The sequence below is a fragment of the Ahaetulla prasina genome, chromosome 6 (assembly GCF_028640845.1).
Source record: "Ahaetulla prasina isolate Xishuangbanna chromosome 6, ASM2864084v1, whole genome shotgun sequence".
NCBI lineage: Eukaryota > Metazoa > Chordata > Lepidosauria > Squamata > Colubridae > Ahaetulla > Ahaetulla prasina.
Genome location: NC_080544.1, coordinates 1,956,832 through 1,976,111, shown reverse-complemented (window position 1 = coordinate 1,976,111; position 19,280 = coordinate 1,956,832). Strand labels below are relative to the sequence as shown.

Sequence of the window (19,280 nt, the reverse complement as noted above, 5' to 3'; positions counted from 1 at the left end):
TGAATTTGGCCCTGTTTCCTTTGGAAAAGGCATTTGCCAGGTATCGTTGTAGGCAAGGATGGGATTGCGCCATGCTGTTCTTGCAACACAAGGCTAAAGACAGGAGGGCCTCCAATAGCAGGCAGGACAATATGATCTTTGATCATCAGGACCCCTTTCAAGGCTTTGAAGGTTTGGGGTCTGGCCTTTGCCAAACCCCAAATTGCTCCATGCATGGCAATTGGCTCCATAGCCTGCGTGGATCCATAATCTGGCTGGATCAAGAGAGCCAAGCCATTGGGGATTTGTAAACAAATGCTTTTAACTTGAAATTTGAGATTCATGGATTCCACCAAGTCAATGCAGTCCTTCAGATTCAATCCGGAAGAGCTGGTAACCCAAATCCACGAATACAGAACCTGTCTGGAACTTAATTCATCCAACTTTTTATCAGATCTGAAGTTTGAGATAACCCGAGTGGGTGCGGAGTTGTAGAAATTACTGATTGATGGGATGTTTCCTTTCTTTTAACCAAGTGAGGTTTTGCTGTGACTGCAATAATATTGGATGTCTCAAAACATTTTCTGTGTTTAATGTTCTGCTACAATTGCAAGAGATTGTGAGTAAGATTTTCAACATAGTTCTGAAAGAACAGATATTTCAGATATCAGAGTAACCAATTATATGCCAATAGGTCCAGTACATTCAGGGTAGTTTAGCTAAAATTATTTAGACCAGGGGTCTGCGAATTTGGCTCTTTTAAGACTTGTGGACTTCAACTCCCAGAGTTCCTCAGCCAGCAAAGCTGGCTATGGAACTCTGGGAGTTGAGGTCTACAAGTCTTAAAAGAGCCAAGTTTACAGACCCCTGCTTTAGACTTTACAACAATTGTGAAGATCTGTGAACTCTTAAGTATAAACCACATTGCACAGTGAGCTTGATGGCTGAACATTGATTTTCCGGTTTTCCAAGTTTATTTACAAGACTTATATATCACTGGAATCAAAGCCAGCTCTTTACATAAATAAAGCTGAAATGTGCCAGTAACATTCTTGTCTTCCCAGAAGATTCTTAATTTATTTTAGTAATGAGGTGTTTCAACTTTTTGAGAGTTGATTGCAGGGTTGAATTTTGGCACTAGTCAAGGCCAGAGTAAAAATCTTTGAAATTACTGGTGGGAAAGGCATGATGTTTGAAAATGAACTCAGTCTTTCTGTTTGCCAGTCTCGTGGAAAATGAATTTCATTGCAGCTCAGCCTAGATGAGGCTATCCTCTTGAAATTTCTAGAATGGCCTCTAGAAACCTGATTTTCAGTTCTGAGTGGTAGTTACCAGGGGTCTCCAACCTTGGCAACTTTAAGCCTGGCAGACTTCAACTCCCAGAATTCCCCAGCCAGCAAAGGTAGCTGGGGAATTCTGGGAGTTGAAGTCTTCCAGGCTTAAAGTTGCCAAGGTTGGAGACCCCTGTGTGGTGACCTTAACTTGAAGAAGACAATATCCCACGTGAACCTTATTTTATAAACTTGGGGCTAGCTTGTGACATGGAAGCATCTGCTTAAAGAGTTACAGCTGTAGTCGTTTATTGTGATACATTTCTGTTAACATTGATCATTTCCATGATCCTGTTTGCCTGATCCTATCTGCCTATTTTTCTTTCTTCTTTGTACAAAAAGGATTTTTAATCTTGGATATTTTTTAAATTTACTTTTTAACACTTTTAAACTCTTAAAAAAATTAAATTTAAATTTTATATATATATATCTGCTAAAATCTAGACATTGGTATCTGAACAGGGCCAGTGTGATTTCCTAAAATGTTGATTCAGTTGGAGAAAGAGACCTTTGGGTTCCATTTCAGATGCCAAAAGTTTTGGGCTTCCTTTGAAAAAAGATTGTAATGTTTTATTAACTGAAGCCAAAATAAACCATAAAGAATGTTTGCTTCCCCCCTCCCAACCAAGATACACACACACACTTTTCAGCTCTTAAATTTAGTTAGTATTAGTTTATAAGCTAGAGATGAATCTTAAAACACATTTTATCCAGAAAGGCCAGCTTAAAAGTTTATCTTATCCTAATGGAAATCAGTGGTCAGTGTAGACAAAGGCTGTAAGTCAGGGCTGTGAAACTTGCGGCCCGTGGGCCGGATGCGTCACATGCTGGCCACGCCCACACCTGGTTTAGCAAAGGGGGGAAAAGTCACAATACATCATGTGACAACGCCGTGATGACGCGAGTTTGACACCCCTGGTGTAAGTGAATTCTGTCTAGCAAGAACAGTCGAGCTCTACTTGACTTAAGTACCAATTAAATAAAAATTAGAGATTGAATGTGGAAAACACATGCTCTATCCACGGCTCCTCTTCGTAGCTTTTGGGGCCTATTGCTATGCTGATAGGTATTTACTCAACATGAGATACGGCCAGAAAAAGCTAACTTACAGGAATTGATCAACAAAACTTTGATTGAACGTTTGTGTTCCAGCAAACAGAGTGAATTTAAATGTTCCTTAGGCAACTATAGAAGCACAGCTGGTGCCCACAAACTTGATTTTTTTCCCCCCCTTTGGTTTTTTAAAAAAATCTGGAATACAGATAAAGCTTTTCAAGTGTGCCTCTTGATAAAATAACATTTGAGGATTTCAAAAGCCACTTAGCCGCTTGCGCTGCCTGTGCTTTTTACACAAACACACAGAAAGGCTTAAAAACAAATCTGTGAAAGGTCTTGATTGATCTCTGTTTGGCGTAGTGGTTCAGGTCATTAATTAATCCTGACATCAGTGGCGGGGAGAGAAAGGTTTTGCAGTCTCAAAGTGGAGTGAGCTTGTATAGGTAGTCCTCAGCTTAGAACCACAACTGAGCCCGAAATTCCTCATGCTAAGTGAGACAGTTGTTCGGTGAGTTTTGCCCCATTTTACGATCTTTCTTGCTTGAAGCAAATCACGGCAGCGTTAATTGAATCTGGCTTCCCCCATTGACTTTGCTTGACAAGAGGGTCACAAAAGGGGATCACATGACCTCAGGGCAGGACACTGCGACCCGTCATGAATATGAGTCATTGGCCAAGCATCTGAATTTTGATCACGTGACCAGGAAGATGCGGCAATGGTTGCAAGTGTGAAAGTGTAGTGGCGCAGTGGTTAGAATGCGGTATTGCAGTATTGACTCTGCCGACTGGCAGCAGTTCGAGTCTCACCAGGCTCAAGGTTGACTCAGCCTTCCATCCTTCAGAGGTCGGTCAAATGAGGACCCAGATTGTTGGGGGAGATAGGCTGACTCTGTAAACCGCTTAGAAGGGGCTGTAAAAGCACTATGAAGCGGTATATAAGTCTTAAGTGCTGTTGCTATAAGTCACTTTTTTCAGTGCCACTATAACTTCGAACAGTCACTAAATGTGTTGAGCTTAATAGCTGAGGATTTATAAGTACTCTGCAGTTTGCAAAATGAAGTAACTTGAAGAACTTTATCTTGCAGTGAAAATGTCCTCTTTGGAATGGGAAACCCTCTCCTCGACATCTGTGCTGTGGTGGACAAGGATTTCCTTGACAAGTAAGTCTTGAAACTTGTTAAGTCCAGCACTTTGGGTAATACTTAAACATTCTGCGCTTCTACTCTGCTCCTTCCTCTTGGGGTAGACCTGGTTTTCTTTATTGCACCCCAGTAATGTATTCACAACGGGATGCAGTGGCTCAGTGGCTAAGTTGCTGAGCTTGTCAATCAGAAGGTCGGCAGTTCAGCGATTCGAATCTGTAGTACCACATAACGGGGTGAGCTCCCATTACTTGTCCCAGCTTCTGCCAACCTAGCAGTTTCGAAAGCACGTTAAAAATGCAAGTAGAAAAATAGGGACCACCTTTGGTGGGAAGGTAACAGCGTTCCGTGCGCCTTTTGGCATTGAGTCATGCCGGCCACATGACCATGGAGACGTCTTCTGACAGTGCTGGCTTTTCGGCTTTGAAACGGAGATGAGCACCACCCCCTAAAGTTGGGAACAACTAGCACGTATGTGCGAGGGGAACCTTTACCTTTACCTAATGTATTAACATGTACAATTTGACTTAGATTTCTATTTCTGTGCAGTATGCCAGAAATGTTCTCTCGCTGAAGCCACCCAAAATTATAATAAAGTGTAGACCATCAAGTGACTCAAGGATGCTGCAACCATCGTAAATACATGCTGGGTTTGCCAAGCACCCAAATTTTGACCATGGGTCAGTGGGGATACCGCTGTAGTCTTTAAAGTGCAAGGGCTGGTTTTGTGTCCCTTGTTTCAGTGCCATTGTAGCTTTTAGTGGTCATTTATATAAATGGTTATAAGTCAAGGACCTCTTGCAGTTTCTTAGCCATCTGCAGAGCTGAAGGCATCTATTTTATTTCTCAAACCTCAACTCAAGGTCCTCCGCTCAAACACTCTAAAAAGAATCCAGAAAAGATGTTAGCAACCCTGAGCTGCTCCTGTTTTATACTTCTTAACCAGATTAAATTGTATCTTGTGTTAAAAAAAGACTCTGCTGAGACGTGAAGATGACACAAATGGAGTAGGCTTTATATATCAGCATTGCGATCCTACTTAAACTAATTTTGAATATCTGCCCTTTTTCATCGGTCTCACCGCCTTACTCTTTTTCAGTAGGATAAAAATATCTGTATAAGGCCTGATTTGGACAAAAGTTTATCCCAGAAGTTGGAACTCTGGAATATTCCTAATGTTGTATTCCCAAAATCAGTTGTTGCAGATTGCAGTGCAGTGGTTGTATAACGGGATTCACATATTTCAATAGCCCGTCTTTTGTGGAATCACAGTTTATTGAATAAACCACAATTGTGGGAAGTGCAAAATGTGCTTACATTCTGAGCTGTAGCGTCCAAATCACAATGACTGACGTTGCACAGATGCACAAACTACATTGGCTTAGCCTCATGTGAGAAATGAACGTGGGTCTTGCCTTAAAATCTCTGTGAGGCCTTCAGCCAGCAAAGTGGAAAAGCTTGGGCATAGGCATCTGAGAAAAACCACAATGCAAATAAAGCAATTTATACATTTCATTTTTTCATTTTATATTTTTTTTATCCCACTTTTATTATTTTTATAAATAATTCAAGGTGATGAGCCTACCTAAAATTCCTTCCTCTTTTCTCCACAATTACTTTGAGGTGGATTGGGCTGAGAGAGAGAGAGACTGGTCCAAAGTCACCCAGCCGGTTTTTATGCCTAAGGCAGGACTAGGGCCTGAAGTCTCCTTGTGACTGGCCCAAAATCTCCCAGTTGGCTTGACTTCCAGCCTAACACAGAGCTGTAAGTCGCCATCTCCTGGTTTCTAGCCTGGTGCCTTAACCACTAGACCAGGGGTCTGGAAACTTGTCTCTTTTAAGACTTGTGGACTTCAACTCCCAGAGTTCCTCAGCCACCTTTGCTGGCTGAGGAACTCTGGGAGCTGAAGTCCACAAGTTTTAAAAGAGACAAGTTTCCAGACCCCTGCACTAAACCAAGGGTCTCCAAATTTGGTAACAATACCGGCTGGGAAATTCTGGGAGTTGAAATCCACAACTTTTAAAGGAGCCAAGTTTGGAGACACCTGCACTAGACCAAGTCATGATATAATGTCAGTCGTGTTATATGATGACACAGTTGGCATCTTTCTTTGTCTTTTGCAAAATGACATCATAATGTACATGTCATGATTTGTCTTCTTGATCAACCTGTAACCATTAACAAGTAGAGGGGGAACAACACAACTCTCACAGGTGAAATAGTCTTTGTGAATTTCTCTGGGCATTCCTTGACAGACAAAAGATCTTCCTGAGTTAATTTTTTGAATATATAATCTAGTCCTAAATCTTTTGCTTTTTTTCCCCTCAAGGTACTTTATCATCTTTTTTTGCCATGTAGAAAATGTATTTCTTAGTCATATGACTTGTTCTCTGTTTAGTTAAAAAAACAAAACACCTTTGGTTTCATTTTGGTTCCAATATCATAAATATTCAATTGAAAAAAAAAATAGAATGGAAAGCATTCTCATTGTTTCCTTTTTCAACATTTCCTGACATGTTAGAATTTTATGTGACTGTTATTTTCCATGCTCAGCATTTTGGCATTATGTGAATTTTCAAATTAAACAGGATAGACAAATATTTACAATTTCCATTGTTGCTATCCCAGTTGTTGCTTTATTTTTCAACATTTCTGGATTTCAGAGGACTTAGGTAAAATGATAATTAAGAGCATTGATATAATTTCTCATTGTATTCTCTGGTTTCTTGGTCTCTAGCTTTTCATATGCTCATCAGGTTGCATCTTTAAAGAAATAGCTGGCCGAGATTGGTCTAAAATCTCATCCCTCTGGATTAAGGGGCTTTTTTTGTTAAGAAGGCTTTCCTGTGTTCAGGACTTGTCTGGAATGGAAGAAGATAATTTCCTTTTACAAAATGAAATTGGCCCCTTCCATCTGGTTTGGTGTTTTATCATTGGGAGTCCTAGAGGTGCTCTTTTCAAAAGGCAGCTGGACTATCTTGGTTTTTTTCTCTGAAAATATTTCACTTTTCATCCAAGAAGCTTCTTCAACCATTTGACTAGGATGGTATAAGGTCTTCTGATTTGAGCAAAAGGTTGAACCAGCACAGGGGTGTCAAACTCAAGGCCCGGGGACCGGATCCAGCCCGCGGGGTGCTTAGGTCTTGGCCCACAGGGATGCCCTGGAAATAGCAAAGGACCGGCCCACGGTGCCTCAGCTGCAGGCGGCCCCAGGGGTGAAATCTAAAAATTTTCCCTACCGGTTCTGTGGGCGTGGCTTAATTGGTGGGCGTGGCTTGGTGGTCAGGTGACTGAATGGGCATGGCCAATAATATTAAATAATAAAAATGATAAAGTATACAAAACTTGGGAGTTCTGGCACCAATTGCCTTTTTTTGGGAGGCACCAGTCTATCTTCTTTAAAAATAGAGGCACTGGTCTACCAATTGCCCTTTTTTGGGAGGCACTGGTCTACCTTCTTTAAACATAGAGGCACCGGTCTACTAGCCGCCTACAGCGCTGATCAGCTGTAGTGCGGCCCTTTGAAGCAGTCAATTAAGGCCGTTTGCAACTATATCACCACCAAGAGCTTCAGGGACAGAGAAGAGGAACAGCGAGGCGTGGGCGGGGCAGGGATTTTTGCTACCAGTTCTCTGAACTACCCGCCCCCATCGCTACCCACCCCCATCGCTATCGGATCGCGTGATCCGGTCTGAACCAGGAGCATTTCACCCCTGGGTGGCCCTCCCAAGCTCCATTTTCACTGGCAGAAGGTTTCAGCAGGCTATCACAACTGAAAATGGAGCTTGGGAGCCCATTTTCGTTGGCAGAGTGTTCGGGCCGCCAAAGACACCCCTAACACAAGTAACTGGCCACGCCACCCTGACCCCCAAGATCAAACAACCTTGATGTGGCCCTCAAATGAAATCGAGTTTGAACTAGAAGATCTCCTAGGTTCCTTCCAGCCCTATGATTCCGTGTTCTATGAACGGGAGAGTTTCAGATATCAAAATTAAGATTTGCACTTCAGCATCTGCAGATTGCAAGGATCCTCATTTCTCCCCTAAACATTTGGGAACCTTGAATTGTGGGGGGCCAGTCCGTTTTTGGTTTCCAAAAGTGGTCCATCCTTAAACCTTGGTGCATTTCTTGTAAAAAGTAAATCAACCGGCTGCTTAAGGAATTCTCCATTCACTTCTTGACAGTTTAGGGCAGGGGTCTCCAACCTTGGCAACTTTAAGCCTGGAGGACTTCAACTCCCAGGAGTTGAATTCTGGGAGTTGAAGTCCACCAGGCTTAAAGTTGCCATGTTTGGGGTCCCTTCGTTTAGAGTGAGGCTTTTACTAGCAGAAATGACACTTCAAGACTTTGTTGTAGCTCTGTTCAGTGTGGAATTTTTGACCTGATGCTTTAAATACATTTGTGGTTAGGGGAAAAAACACCGCGGAGGAGATGACAGGGCCTCTCTGTCAACATTTCCCTAGAAGAAGGAGAACCACTCCTTTCACTGTCCACTTCCTACCCCTAATGTAAAACCTTGAGGGTATTTTGAGAGATTTGAGTCAGTGGAGGAATCCGGTTTTTTGCCAGTGTGGGAGGGACTGTGGGAAGTCAGTGGGTGAGAGAGAATTGGGTGATGTGAGAAGAGACAACCCAGGTCCAGACGTGGGGCTGTGGGAAGGAAACATTCCAGACCTGTCTTCATGGACTTGTTGATTCACTCTTAAATCTGCCTTCAAATTAACTCTTTGACGGTTTTCACAATGAATGTTTTTACTCTTGGCCAGCATGAAAACACTCTTTCCATAAAACCTTGCGCTTCTTGAATTTGCAAGCCGGGTGAGGCTTAACAGCCAAGCCAAGCAATCCTAGGCTCCCTCCTGAGATACTTAGAAAAGGTCTCTGCTTGCCTCTATAATACTGAAGCGAGAATTAGAGACTTTCTGGACAGATATTTGGGTAAATGTGATGCCAGCTGTTTTCACCCTGCTGTTATTGGCTTGATGATGAGGCCAATTGTGGCTTGGTCTCCCTTGTGGTTCTTTATTGTCTTCTGCCAAACATTGGGGAAAGCTTTCACTGTTGCATCCCTCTTCATCCTTCTGTTGGGTTGGACTGGGGCTATCAACTGCCTTCAGCTCTAATTGCTGGAAGATACCAGAAAAAGGTTTTATTTTCCTGGGCTCCAGGATCACCGCAGATGGGGACTGTAGCCAATAAATTAAAAGACGCTTGCTCCTGGGGAGGGAAGCCACGGCAAATCTAGACAGCATACTAAAAAGCAGAGACATCACTGCCAACAAAAGTGCGCATAGTCAAGGCTATGGTTTTCCCAGTTGCAATGTATGGCAGTGAATATTGGACCATAAGGAAGGCTGAGCGCCAAAGAATTGAGGCCTTTGAACTATGTTGCTGGAGAAGACTCCTGCAAGTTCCGTGGACTGCAAGGCAATCAAACTGGTCAGTCCTAGAGGAGATCAACCCTGACTGCTCTTTAGAAGGCTAGATCCTGAAGATGAAACTCAAATTCTTTGGCCACCTAATGAGAAGGAACGACTCAGTGGAGAAGAGCCTAATGCTGGGAAAGATGGAGGGCAAAAGAAGAAGGGGACAACAGAGAACGAGGTGGCTGGATGGAGTCACTGAAGCAGTCGGCATGAGTTTAAATTGACTCCAGAGGATGATAGAGGACAGGAAGGCCTGGAGGAACATTGTCCATGGGGTTGCGATGGGTCGGACATGACTTCGCAACTAACAACAACAAAAAAAAAGATTCCATAACCTTTACAAAGATGCCCTTGTGTCTTAGGACAAGTGGTAACCATTGAAATGGTTCTTTTGTACTGCCAGTTTTACACAGCATCTTGAAATGCCCCACTCCTGGCTGGTAGAACAGGATATAATGACCAGCAGTACAAGCAATTCTTACTTTCTGATATTAATCCTGAAATAACATAAGATTGCCAGATTCTGTGCAGTGGTGTAGAAAATTAGACAAAGAATAATTAAGAGTAATTGAACTTGTTTGAGCCAGGAATGGCTCTGTCTCAATATTACCCCACTGGTCATTTGTGTTTTTTTAATGTCAGCTATTGTATCGTCTCCCTTCCTCAGATTTGTCAGGAGCCACGTAATTCTAGATTTTAAGTTAGTTTTAACTAATAAGAATTGTTTTCTAGCCTTTTTTATGTACTGTCCCTCCTTATTTATTATGGAATGTTTTGGATATTCAGAAAGTATTTTCTCCTGCTTTTTCTTTCTCCTGGTTAATGACCGCAATAAAGGGATTTGAATTTGGGGCTATCAACTGTTCTCTTGTTTTCATGCCAGCTGAGTGTTTATTGCTTCTTCAAGTTGGCAGAGGCAGCCCCGTCTTTAGCGTTAATGTTATTAAATTTTAGGAGGTTAAATTTTGAATTTTTTTTTAGAGGATTCAGATACCATACGTTGATGTGCGTGACTTGCTTTAGCTTGAAAAGTGTTGACGTGTAGAGTCTTGCTAAATTAAAGCAAGGTTTCCGTGGTTCATCAACACGGGAATTTTAAGAGCCTGAAGAATATTTTATTTCTTATTAGCTCAATTCTGTAAGTCAGCTGAGGCCAATGTACTCACTGGCTGTGTGATGCTATACAGCAGCGGTCTCCAACCTTGGCAACTTTAAGACTTGTGGACTTTAACTCCACAAGTCTTAAAGTTGCCAAGGTTGGAGACCCCTGCTATACAGTATGTGTTTAAATAGTGAAACTGCATTGTGCTTTTAAGGTGTAGAAACCTCTTACATTTCTGTTACGTTTCCTGCAATATTAATCCTGCATGTAGCAAATTTCATTGCAAATGCTAAGTCCAGCTGTTTTATTTGTTTGCACGGAGTAGAACTATGAAAATTTGCTAACTGAAAGAAATGCTTGCTTCTAATTTTAACCTTTAAAGTAAGATTTTTGCCACACAATTTGTGTGTTTAATCCAGAAGGTTCCCCCTTTCGACTTCTCTCTTGTGGAATCAAGCATTTGCACCTCTCTGTAGTCTGTGAATCGGGACCTTTAGGGATGGCTCACAGTGAAGTTGAATTTACTGAGTAACAATGGGCGTCTCCTGCTGTTCTTAGCCAGTTTTCCAACTTGTTCCTGCTTTTGAAGCTTTTTGATCTCAAGGAAAAGAACTTAGAACTTGCAGTTCATTTTACTTTGTTTCTTCCATCCCTTAAGGCAGTGATCCCAACCTTCCCGGGTTGACATAATGGCAGCAGTGGGAAGAAGGGTATGGTTGTGCATTAACAACCTAGTTCCCGCACATGCGCAAATGAAGTTTCGTGCAATTGCCTGCCACATTTGTGGCACGGTTTCCAATGGGCTGCGGACCAATCCGATCCCTAGCCTGGGAGTTGGGGACCCCTGCCTTAGGGCATTTCAGTCCCATGTTACAGCTTAGAGGTCATTAATTTAATAAACTTAATAGCAGTGACTGTGAGAGGGATCTTGGAGTCTTGGTGGACAACCAGCTAAATATGAGGCAACAGTGTGCAATGGCAGCCAAAAAAGCCAATGCAATCCTAAATTGCATTAACAGAGGGTTACGATCAAGATCAAGTGAGGTACTAATATCACTCTATAACGCCCTAGTAAGACCACACCTAAAGTACTGCATCCAGTTTTGGTCACCATGTTATAAAAAAAGATGTTGGGACTCTAGAAAAAGTTCAGAGAAGAGCAACCAAGAGGATTGGGGAACTGGAGACTAAAACATATGAAGAACAGTTGCAGGAACTGGGCATGGCTAGTCTTCACTTCCAACTCTTCACTAAAGGAACATAATATTAGTGTTCCAGTATTTGAGGGGCTGTCACAGAGAGGAGGGGGTCAAGCTATTTTCCAAAGCACCTGAAGGCCAGACAAGGAATAATGGATGGAAACTGATCAAGAGAGATTCAACCTAGAAATAAGGAGGAACTTTCTGAGAGTGAGAACAATCACCCAATGCAGCAGAAGTTGCCTTTCGAAGTTGTGGGAGCTTCATCACTTGAGATTTTCAAGAAAAGATTGGACTGCCATTTGTCAGTAATGGTGTAGGGTCTCTTGCTTGAGCGGGAGGTGGGGTGTGTGGACTAGATGACCTATAAGGTCCCTTCCAACTCTATTTAATCTGTTAATTGTTCAGTTCATCTCCATTCTCTCTTGCATTGTAAGATCGCTTATCCAGACATTAGATTGTTCAAAATCTTACTTGTTTATTGTAACGAATGAACAACCTGGACATTTTTTCTTTAACATAGAAAAACAGTTGTAGTACGTAGGTCTATAGAGTTTGAGTTTTCAGCCGTAATCATAAGCACTGAGAGAAATCTCCGCCTTGGCTGTTAAGAGTGCTTTACACTGACCTTACAAATACTTAAGAGTTTCCTGCTTGGGGGGGGGGGGTTGGACTGGAAGACCTCCAAGGTCCCTTCCAACTTTGTTATTCTGTTATTCCATTGTGTTATTCCGATGACATGCTTAACTTTTGAGGCTTCCAAGACCAAAGAACAAAAAGTGTACTCTAGTTGCTTGGAAGCGATTCTTATCTACCAACTTCAAAGCATGAAGTACAGGTTTGTTGTAAGGCCATTCTCCAATTACACCTGCAAGTAAGCATAGCCTTACTATTTTACATTTATTTGTGCAGAACAGAATTGTTTACCTCATTTAAACAACTGAGAAGCAGCAGATAAGAACAGGCCGGATGTATCTTAGCTGCATCTTTCCAGTGGATTGAGTTTCAAGGCCACCAAATGATTTTTTTTGTTTTTGTTTACATTTATACCCCGCCCTTCTCCGAAGACTCAGGGCGGCTTACAATGTATAAGGCAATAGTCTCATTCTATTTGTATATTTTTTACAAAGTCAACTTATTGCCCCCCCAACAATCTGGGTCCTCATTTTACCTACCTTATAAAGGGTGGAAGGCTGAGTCAACCTTGGGCCGGGCTAGAACCTGCAGTAATTGCAGGCTTTGTGTTCTAATAACAGGCTTCTCTATTGCCTGAGCTATCCCGGCCCCTTGGATTTCCCTCCTTGCCCCTTGGATACCTCAGCCTTGCACTCAATTGTAGGACATTCCTCAGCTACTCTTGAATCAAACAAAAATAGAGTTCCTTAATAGCGCTTGGTTGGTTATCATGAGTGAATGGTTGACTCTCCACTGTTGCCTTTATCCACCCCTAGACAGAGCAACCAACTTTGCATGCCCTAAATCTCCTAAATGAGCTTGTGGCTCATCTGATCAGGTTCCACCCGCTTGAAGCCTCTGTGCTACCTCCATTCTAGTTTGGCTTACCTTTCTCAGCAGCAAAAGTAGAGCCGGTCATGAACTTCATGTGGGAGGACTTCAAACTCAGCTGCTTCAATTGGCCACCCATCACTAAAGCCCTTTTCTTCAAGCAAGAACTGGGTGCCACATGCTAAGTTCTAGAGGAGGACGATGGCGTCCCAATTCTTTTGCAACAAACTGCAAATAATGATGATGCAAGGTAAAAGTATAGTGGGAAAGTTACATTGTCGTGGCTTTGAGCAAAATGTACATGCATCTATATGTACATCTCTGTCTAGGTTGCTCCGTGGAATTGTAACAGGTTAAGCTGATATTAACTACCAATTACTTTCTGGCATTGATAATTGATTAATATTTGATTATAAAATTTCATGCAACCTTAATTAGTCTGTTTCAGTTCAGGATGTACTTCATCTTGAAGTTCGCCTCGAATATAATACAATTACTATATTGCATTTTTAGGGTTGTTTTGTATCTTTGCTCTGTAAACAGCTTCACTTCAGCAGGAAGATATGCAGCTTTCTGTTTTTTTTAAAATTTATTTATTTTTTATTTACATTTATATCCCGCTCTTCTCCGAAGACTCAGGGCGGCTTACAGTGTATAAGGCAATAGTCTCATTCTATTTGTATATTTACAAAGTCAACATTGCCCCCCCAACAATCTGGGTCCTCATTTTACCTACCTTATAAAGGATGGAAGGCTGAGTCAACCTCGGGCCGGGCTTGAACCTGCAGTAATTGCAGGCTGCTGTGTTCTAATAACAGGCTTCTTACAGCCTGAGCTATCACGGCCCCTCTGTTAGCTGCTCTGCTCCCCTAATAGAAAATAAATGAATCGCAGAACAGAAGTGAAAATAGGAAACTGAGAATTGGACTAGGGAGGCCACAAAGAAGTGGCGGTCAACTTGTTTTCCAAACAGGGTGGATTTGATTTAAATCAAGTCGATTTAAGGTAAAAGGTAAAGGTTTCCCTCGCACATATGTGCTAGTCGTTGCCGACTCTAGGGGGCGGTGCTCATCTCTGTTTCAAAGCCGAAGAGCCAGCGCTGTCCGGAGACGTCTCCGTGGTCATGTAGCTGGCATGAGTCAACACCAAAGGCGCACAGAACGCTGTTACCTTCCCACAAAAGGTGGTCCCTATTTTTTCTACTTGCATTTTTACGTGCTTTCGAAACTGCTAGGTTGGCAGAAGCTGGGACAAGTAACAGGAGCTCACCCCGTTACACAGCAGCACTAGGGATTCGAACCGCTGAGCTGCCGACCTTTCGATTGACAAGCTCAACGTCCTAGCCCCTGAGCCACTGTGTCGATTTAAATAATGATTTAAATCACCGTGTCGATTTAAATAATGATTTAAATCACTAGTAAAAATGGCTGGATTTAAATCAACTCGATTTAAATCATAATTTTTAAAGAGCAACTATCATCTCTGTCCCGCAGCGGCTCCTCCTCTGACCTGCTGTTGACTCACCAAGTCCCAATATTGCAAAATATACAGTCTCCTGCTACATAACGAAGCTCCACTTCATGCTGAATAAACCAAATTATGAATGTATCTTAAATAGGTAACTATCTTTAGATAGATTTTTAATCCAAAAACATTTTATTAAAATAAATTTGATAAAAATCCAAAAAAAATCCAATTTAAGTTAAAAAAAATCAGATTTTTAAAAAAAAATTTAAAAAATCATTGATTTTTATCCACCCTGTTTCCAAAGCCCCAGAAGGCAAGACAAAAAACAATAGATGGAACGTAATCAAGGAGATAAGCAACTTAGAACTAAGGCGAAATGTCCTAATAGTGAGAACAATCGGTCAGTGGAACAGCTTGCCACCAGAAGTTGTGTGTGCTTCATCACTGGAAGTTTTTAAGAAGAGACTGGACAATCACTTGTCTGAAATGCTATAGGATATCTTGCTGGAGCAGGGAGGTTAGATTAGGACAGGGTCTCCAACCTTGGCAACTTTAAGACTTGTGGACTTCAACCATAGTCTGGACCAAAATTGCGATGTTCCTGGCGAGATGACGGAGTTGCGTCTTGTTGAGGTGGTTTGGGATGAGTTTGATTCTGTGGCTCTCGAGGATGTGGACAGGTTGCTGGGGAGGTTACATGCAACTACATGTTTACTGGACCCGTGTCCCTCCTGGTTAGTACTGGCTACTCAGGAAGTGACACGAGGCTGGCTCCGGGGAATTATAAATGCTTCATTGGTGGAAGGGGTTTTCCCCGCTGCCTTGAAAGAGGCAGTGGTGAGACCCCTCCTCAAGAAGCCTTCCCTGGACCCAGCTATTTTGGGGAATTACCGTCCAGTCTCCAACCTTCGCTTTGGTTGTAGAGAGTGTGGTTGCATGGCAGCTTCCCCAGTACCTGGATGAAGCTATCTATCTAGACCCGTTCCAGTCCGGCTTCCGGCCCGGTCATAGCACGGAGACAGCTTTGGTCGCGTTGGTGGATGACCTCTGGAGGGCCAGGGATAGGGGTTATTCCTCTGCCCTGGTCCTATTAGATCTCTCAGCGGCTTTTGATACCATCGACCATGGTATCCTGCTGCGCCGGTTGGAGGGGTTGGGAGTGGGAGGCACCGTTTATCGGTGGTTCTCCTCCTACCTCTCTGACCGGTCGCAGACGGTGTTGACAGGGGGGCAGAGATCGTCCGCGAGGCGCCTTATGTGTGGGGTGCCTCAGGGGTCGATTCTCTCGCCTCTCCTGTTCAACATCTATATGAAGCCGCTGGGTGAGGTCATCAGTGGATTCGGGGTGAGTTACCATCTGTACGCTGATGACACTCAGCTGTACTTCTCCACCCCGGACCACCCCAACGAAGCTGTCGAAGTGCTGTCCCGGTGCTTGGAAGCCGTACGGGTCTGGATGGGGAGAAACAGACTCAAGCTCAATCCCTCCAAGACGGAGTGGCTGTGGATGCCGGCACCCCGGTACAGTCAGCTGCAACCGCGGCTGACTGTTGGGGGCGAGTTATTGGCCCCAATGGAAAGGGTGCGCAACTTGGGTGTCCTCCTGGATGGGCGGCTGTCGTTCGATGATCATCTGGCGGCCGTCTCCAGGAGGGCCTTTTATCAAGTACGCTTGGTCTGCCAGTTGCGCCCCTTCCTTGACCAGGATGCTTTATGCACGGTCACTCACGCTCTGGTTACATCTCGTTTGGACTATTGCAATGCTCTCTACATGGGGCTGCCCTTGAAGTGCACCCGGAGGCTGCAGCTAGTCCAGAATGCAGCTGCGCGAGTAGTAACGGGAGCCACTCGTTGCTCCCATGTAACACCACTACTACGCAGTCTGCACTGGCTTCCTGTGGTCTTTCGGGTGCGCTTTAAGATTTTGGTTACCACCTTTAAAGCGCTCCATGGCTTAGGGCCCGGGTACTTACGGGACCGCCTGCTGTTACCCCATGCCTCCCACCGACCCGTACGCTCACACAGAGAGGGTCTTCTCAGGGTGCCGTCCGCCAAACAATGTCGGCTGGCGGCCCCCAGGGGTAGGGCCTTCTCTGTGGGAGCTCCTACGCTTTGGAACGAACTTCCCCCTGGTTTACGCCAAGTGCCTGATCTTCGGACTTTTCGCCGTGAGCTGAAAACGCATTTATTTATCCAAGCGGGACTGGACTAAAAGTTTTACTTAATTTTAACCGGGGTTAATTATTAATTTTTAGATAATGGGGTTTTATCATTTTAACTATAATTTTAATTCTGGCCTATTTAAATAAGTTTTTTAATTAGTTTTTATTGTGTATGATTTCTGTATTTTTATCTGGCTGTGAACCGCCCTGAGTCCTTCGGGAGATAGGGCGGTATAAAAATTTGATTAAAAAAAAAAACTCCCAGAATTCCTCAGCCAGCTCTGCTCTGCTGGCTGAGGAATTCTGGGAGTTGAAGTCCACAAGTCTTAAAGCTGCCAAGGTTGGAGACCCCTGGATTAGAAGACCTCCAAGGTTCCTTCTAGCTTTATTCTGATTGATTGAGGCTTGTTTGAAGCTCTGGAGAGGAGAGGGTCGGTGATGATCTGTCTGTCTTGTGAGGTAAAGTGGGCAAGGGGATATCAAAGCAGTTTTTTATCTTCGGAGAGAAGCATTTATCTGTCCAAAGTGATTAAGATGATGGAATAAAAGAATTCAAATCAACTTTGTGTGTGTGTAGACTCCTAAACTGAGCCGGGACAAAGAATACTTCAAAGACCCAGCAGATCTTTCCTGAGTTTGTCATCCTAAATGCCTCTTAATTTGAAGAGGCATCTGTCTGAAGTGGCTGTTTATTTAGTTGGCTCCCTTTAATATGCGAAAGTCTCCTATAATTAGGGGTTCAGACATTAGGAAAAAGTCTCATAGGGTCGTTGGAGAAGGTCTGACTGGAGTTGGAGTGATGCGCTACGGTGACTAATAACCCATTTCACGCCTTGATCTTGGGAAATTAAAGAAGTTGAAACCATTTTGGAATGAGTCGTAACAAAAATGTTCACATCAAAGAAATTAAGTTCTATCTGAGGAGCCGGGAAATTCTAGGTGTTTTCTTCTTACTTGGTTATTGTTGCAGAAAATACAACTTTCACAATAATTTGAGTCAGGGAACTTCTGAGGGAAGAAATGCCAGGCTGAATTCAGGTACATGAAAAGCGGAGATGGTGATTATGGTAGAATGAAGGGCTGTTGAGTAGACTAGGCCTTTGATAGTTCCTCATGGAGGAAGGATAGCACCTGAGATTGCCCACAACCGCTGTTGTCTTTATGATGGTTGCAGCCTCTTGGGGTCATGTGATCACCATTCCCAGCTGGCTTCTGACAAGCAAAGTCAATGGGGAAAGCCAGGACTTCATGATTCACTTAACAACTGCAGTGGTTTGCACCAAAAAAAATGGCAAGAGACAATAGTATTATTTTTGAAACAAGGTTTTTTTAAAATATTAATAGACAAAAATATTTGTGTCCCCGAAAGAATTATATGGTTATATGGTTATAGAAGCTATAAGGGAGATATTCTCTGAACTGGATTGGATTTTTATGTTTTAGCTGGTTTTAAATATTTTAGGATTAATTTGTTCTACTGATTTATATATTTTATTATTGTTTATTGTTAATTTTTTGAAGGATTTGGTTATGTAAGGAGGAAGTCAGAGCTAGAGAGGGAGAATTGGTATAATAGTTTTGGGAAAAAAATTTTTTTTTTTAGCATATGTTTGTTTTATTTTTAACTATACCTTGTGTTTGTTCCGGGAAGCCAGGGGGGGAGGGGGAGGGGGTTTGTGAAGGGAAAGGGGTTGGGGGGAAAGGGGGAAAAAAATTTTGTAAAACTTTTTGAATAAAAAAAAAAAAACAACTGCAGTGGTTCGTTTAACAACTGTGGCAAAAAAAAGTTCATAAAACTGGATGTGACTTACTTAAGAACCACTTCCTTTCATAAGTCAAGGACCATCTGTGCTTTGCTTTTTTGTGTTTTCTGGAGCTCTTCCATTGTCAGAATGTCTTTTGTAGTCCTAGTTGTGACATATAGTGCCAAAGGCAAAAAACATTAATTCTGTAAGAAAAGTCTGTTCATATGATTTACTCATCGAGTTGATGTATATCCTGATTTTCCTCCTGAGATTCCCTCCTCCAATTTTATCCCTGCAGCAGTTCTGGGAAATAAGTTAAGACTAAGAGATGCCCACTGACTACAAACGCTTCCGGATGCTTCTTAAGTGAGACCCGTTTTGAATCTGAACCTCAGTTCAGCAAAATCCGAACTAAAATTGATATGTTGGATTCTTCCGAATTCACACAACTCGGAAGAATCCAAAACCACTATTGCTATTTGCATCTACTTGATGCTACTCTAATAGTAACAATCACACTCTTGTCTTTCTGCTTATAGAATTACTCAAGGTGGCTGGTTACATACCGTATTTTTCAAAAGGGAGTGAAAATTTGGGTGCATCTTATACACCAAATGTAGCCCTGCCCACCCACTGGCCCCCACTCTTTGGCCTCTGTCTCTCAGCAATTTACCTCCTTGCAGCAAGTAGCAACAAGAAACAGCCCATTTCAGCTTCAGCACAGCCTAATTAGCACAAATTGATTGTTCCCAACTCTCAGCTGTTTCAGGCTGCAGGAATTACCATTGCCTCTGCTGCTTGCTGCAAGGAGGTAAATTGCTGGGAGCAGATTTTCTTTTTCTTGTGCTAATCAAGCTATGCTGAAAATGAAAATACTAAGCAGGCTATTTGCTGTTCAGTGCAACGAGGCAAAATTGCTGGGAGGCAGATTTCTTTTTCTTGCTTTCCTCACCAAAAAAGATAGGTGCGTCTATTAGTCCGGAGCGTCTTATACTCCCAAAAATACGGTAAATGCAAAAAGTGAGAGTAACAATAAAGTGAGGCTGAACACTTAGTCAACTTAACACTTAACATCTTGGAAGGTTGGTGGGGGTGTTTTTTGTTTTGCCTTTTTCCTAAATATAGAGTGTGTTGAGATGAGTATCTCCTGCCCCTTGGGAGAGC

The 19,280-nt window shown here is 42.7% G+C and overlaps 1 protein-coding gene across 3 annotated transcripts in view; it reads left to right on the top strand.

Moving 5' to 3' along the window:
* ADK (adenosine kinase) overlaps positions 1-19,280 on the top strand; it is a 283,761-nt gene that overhangs the window by 25,077 nt on the left and 239,404 nt on the right. For all 3 annotated transcript variants that reach the window (XM_058188632.1, XM_058188631.1, XM_058188630.1), the window contains exon 2: positions 3,452-3,526. In XM_058188632.1, the coding sequence (XP_058044615.1) occupies positions 3,452-3,526 (75 nt within the window). The remainder of the gene's footprint in view (positions 1-3,451; positions 3,527-19,280) is intronic.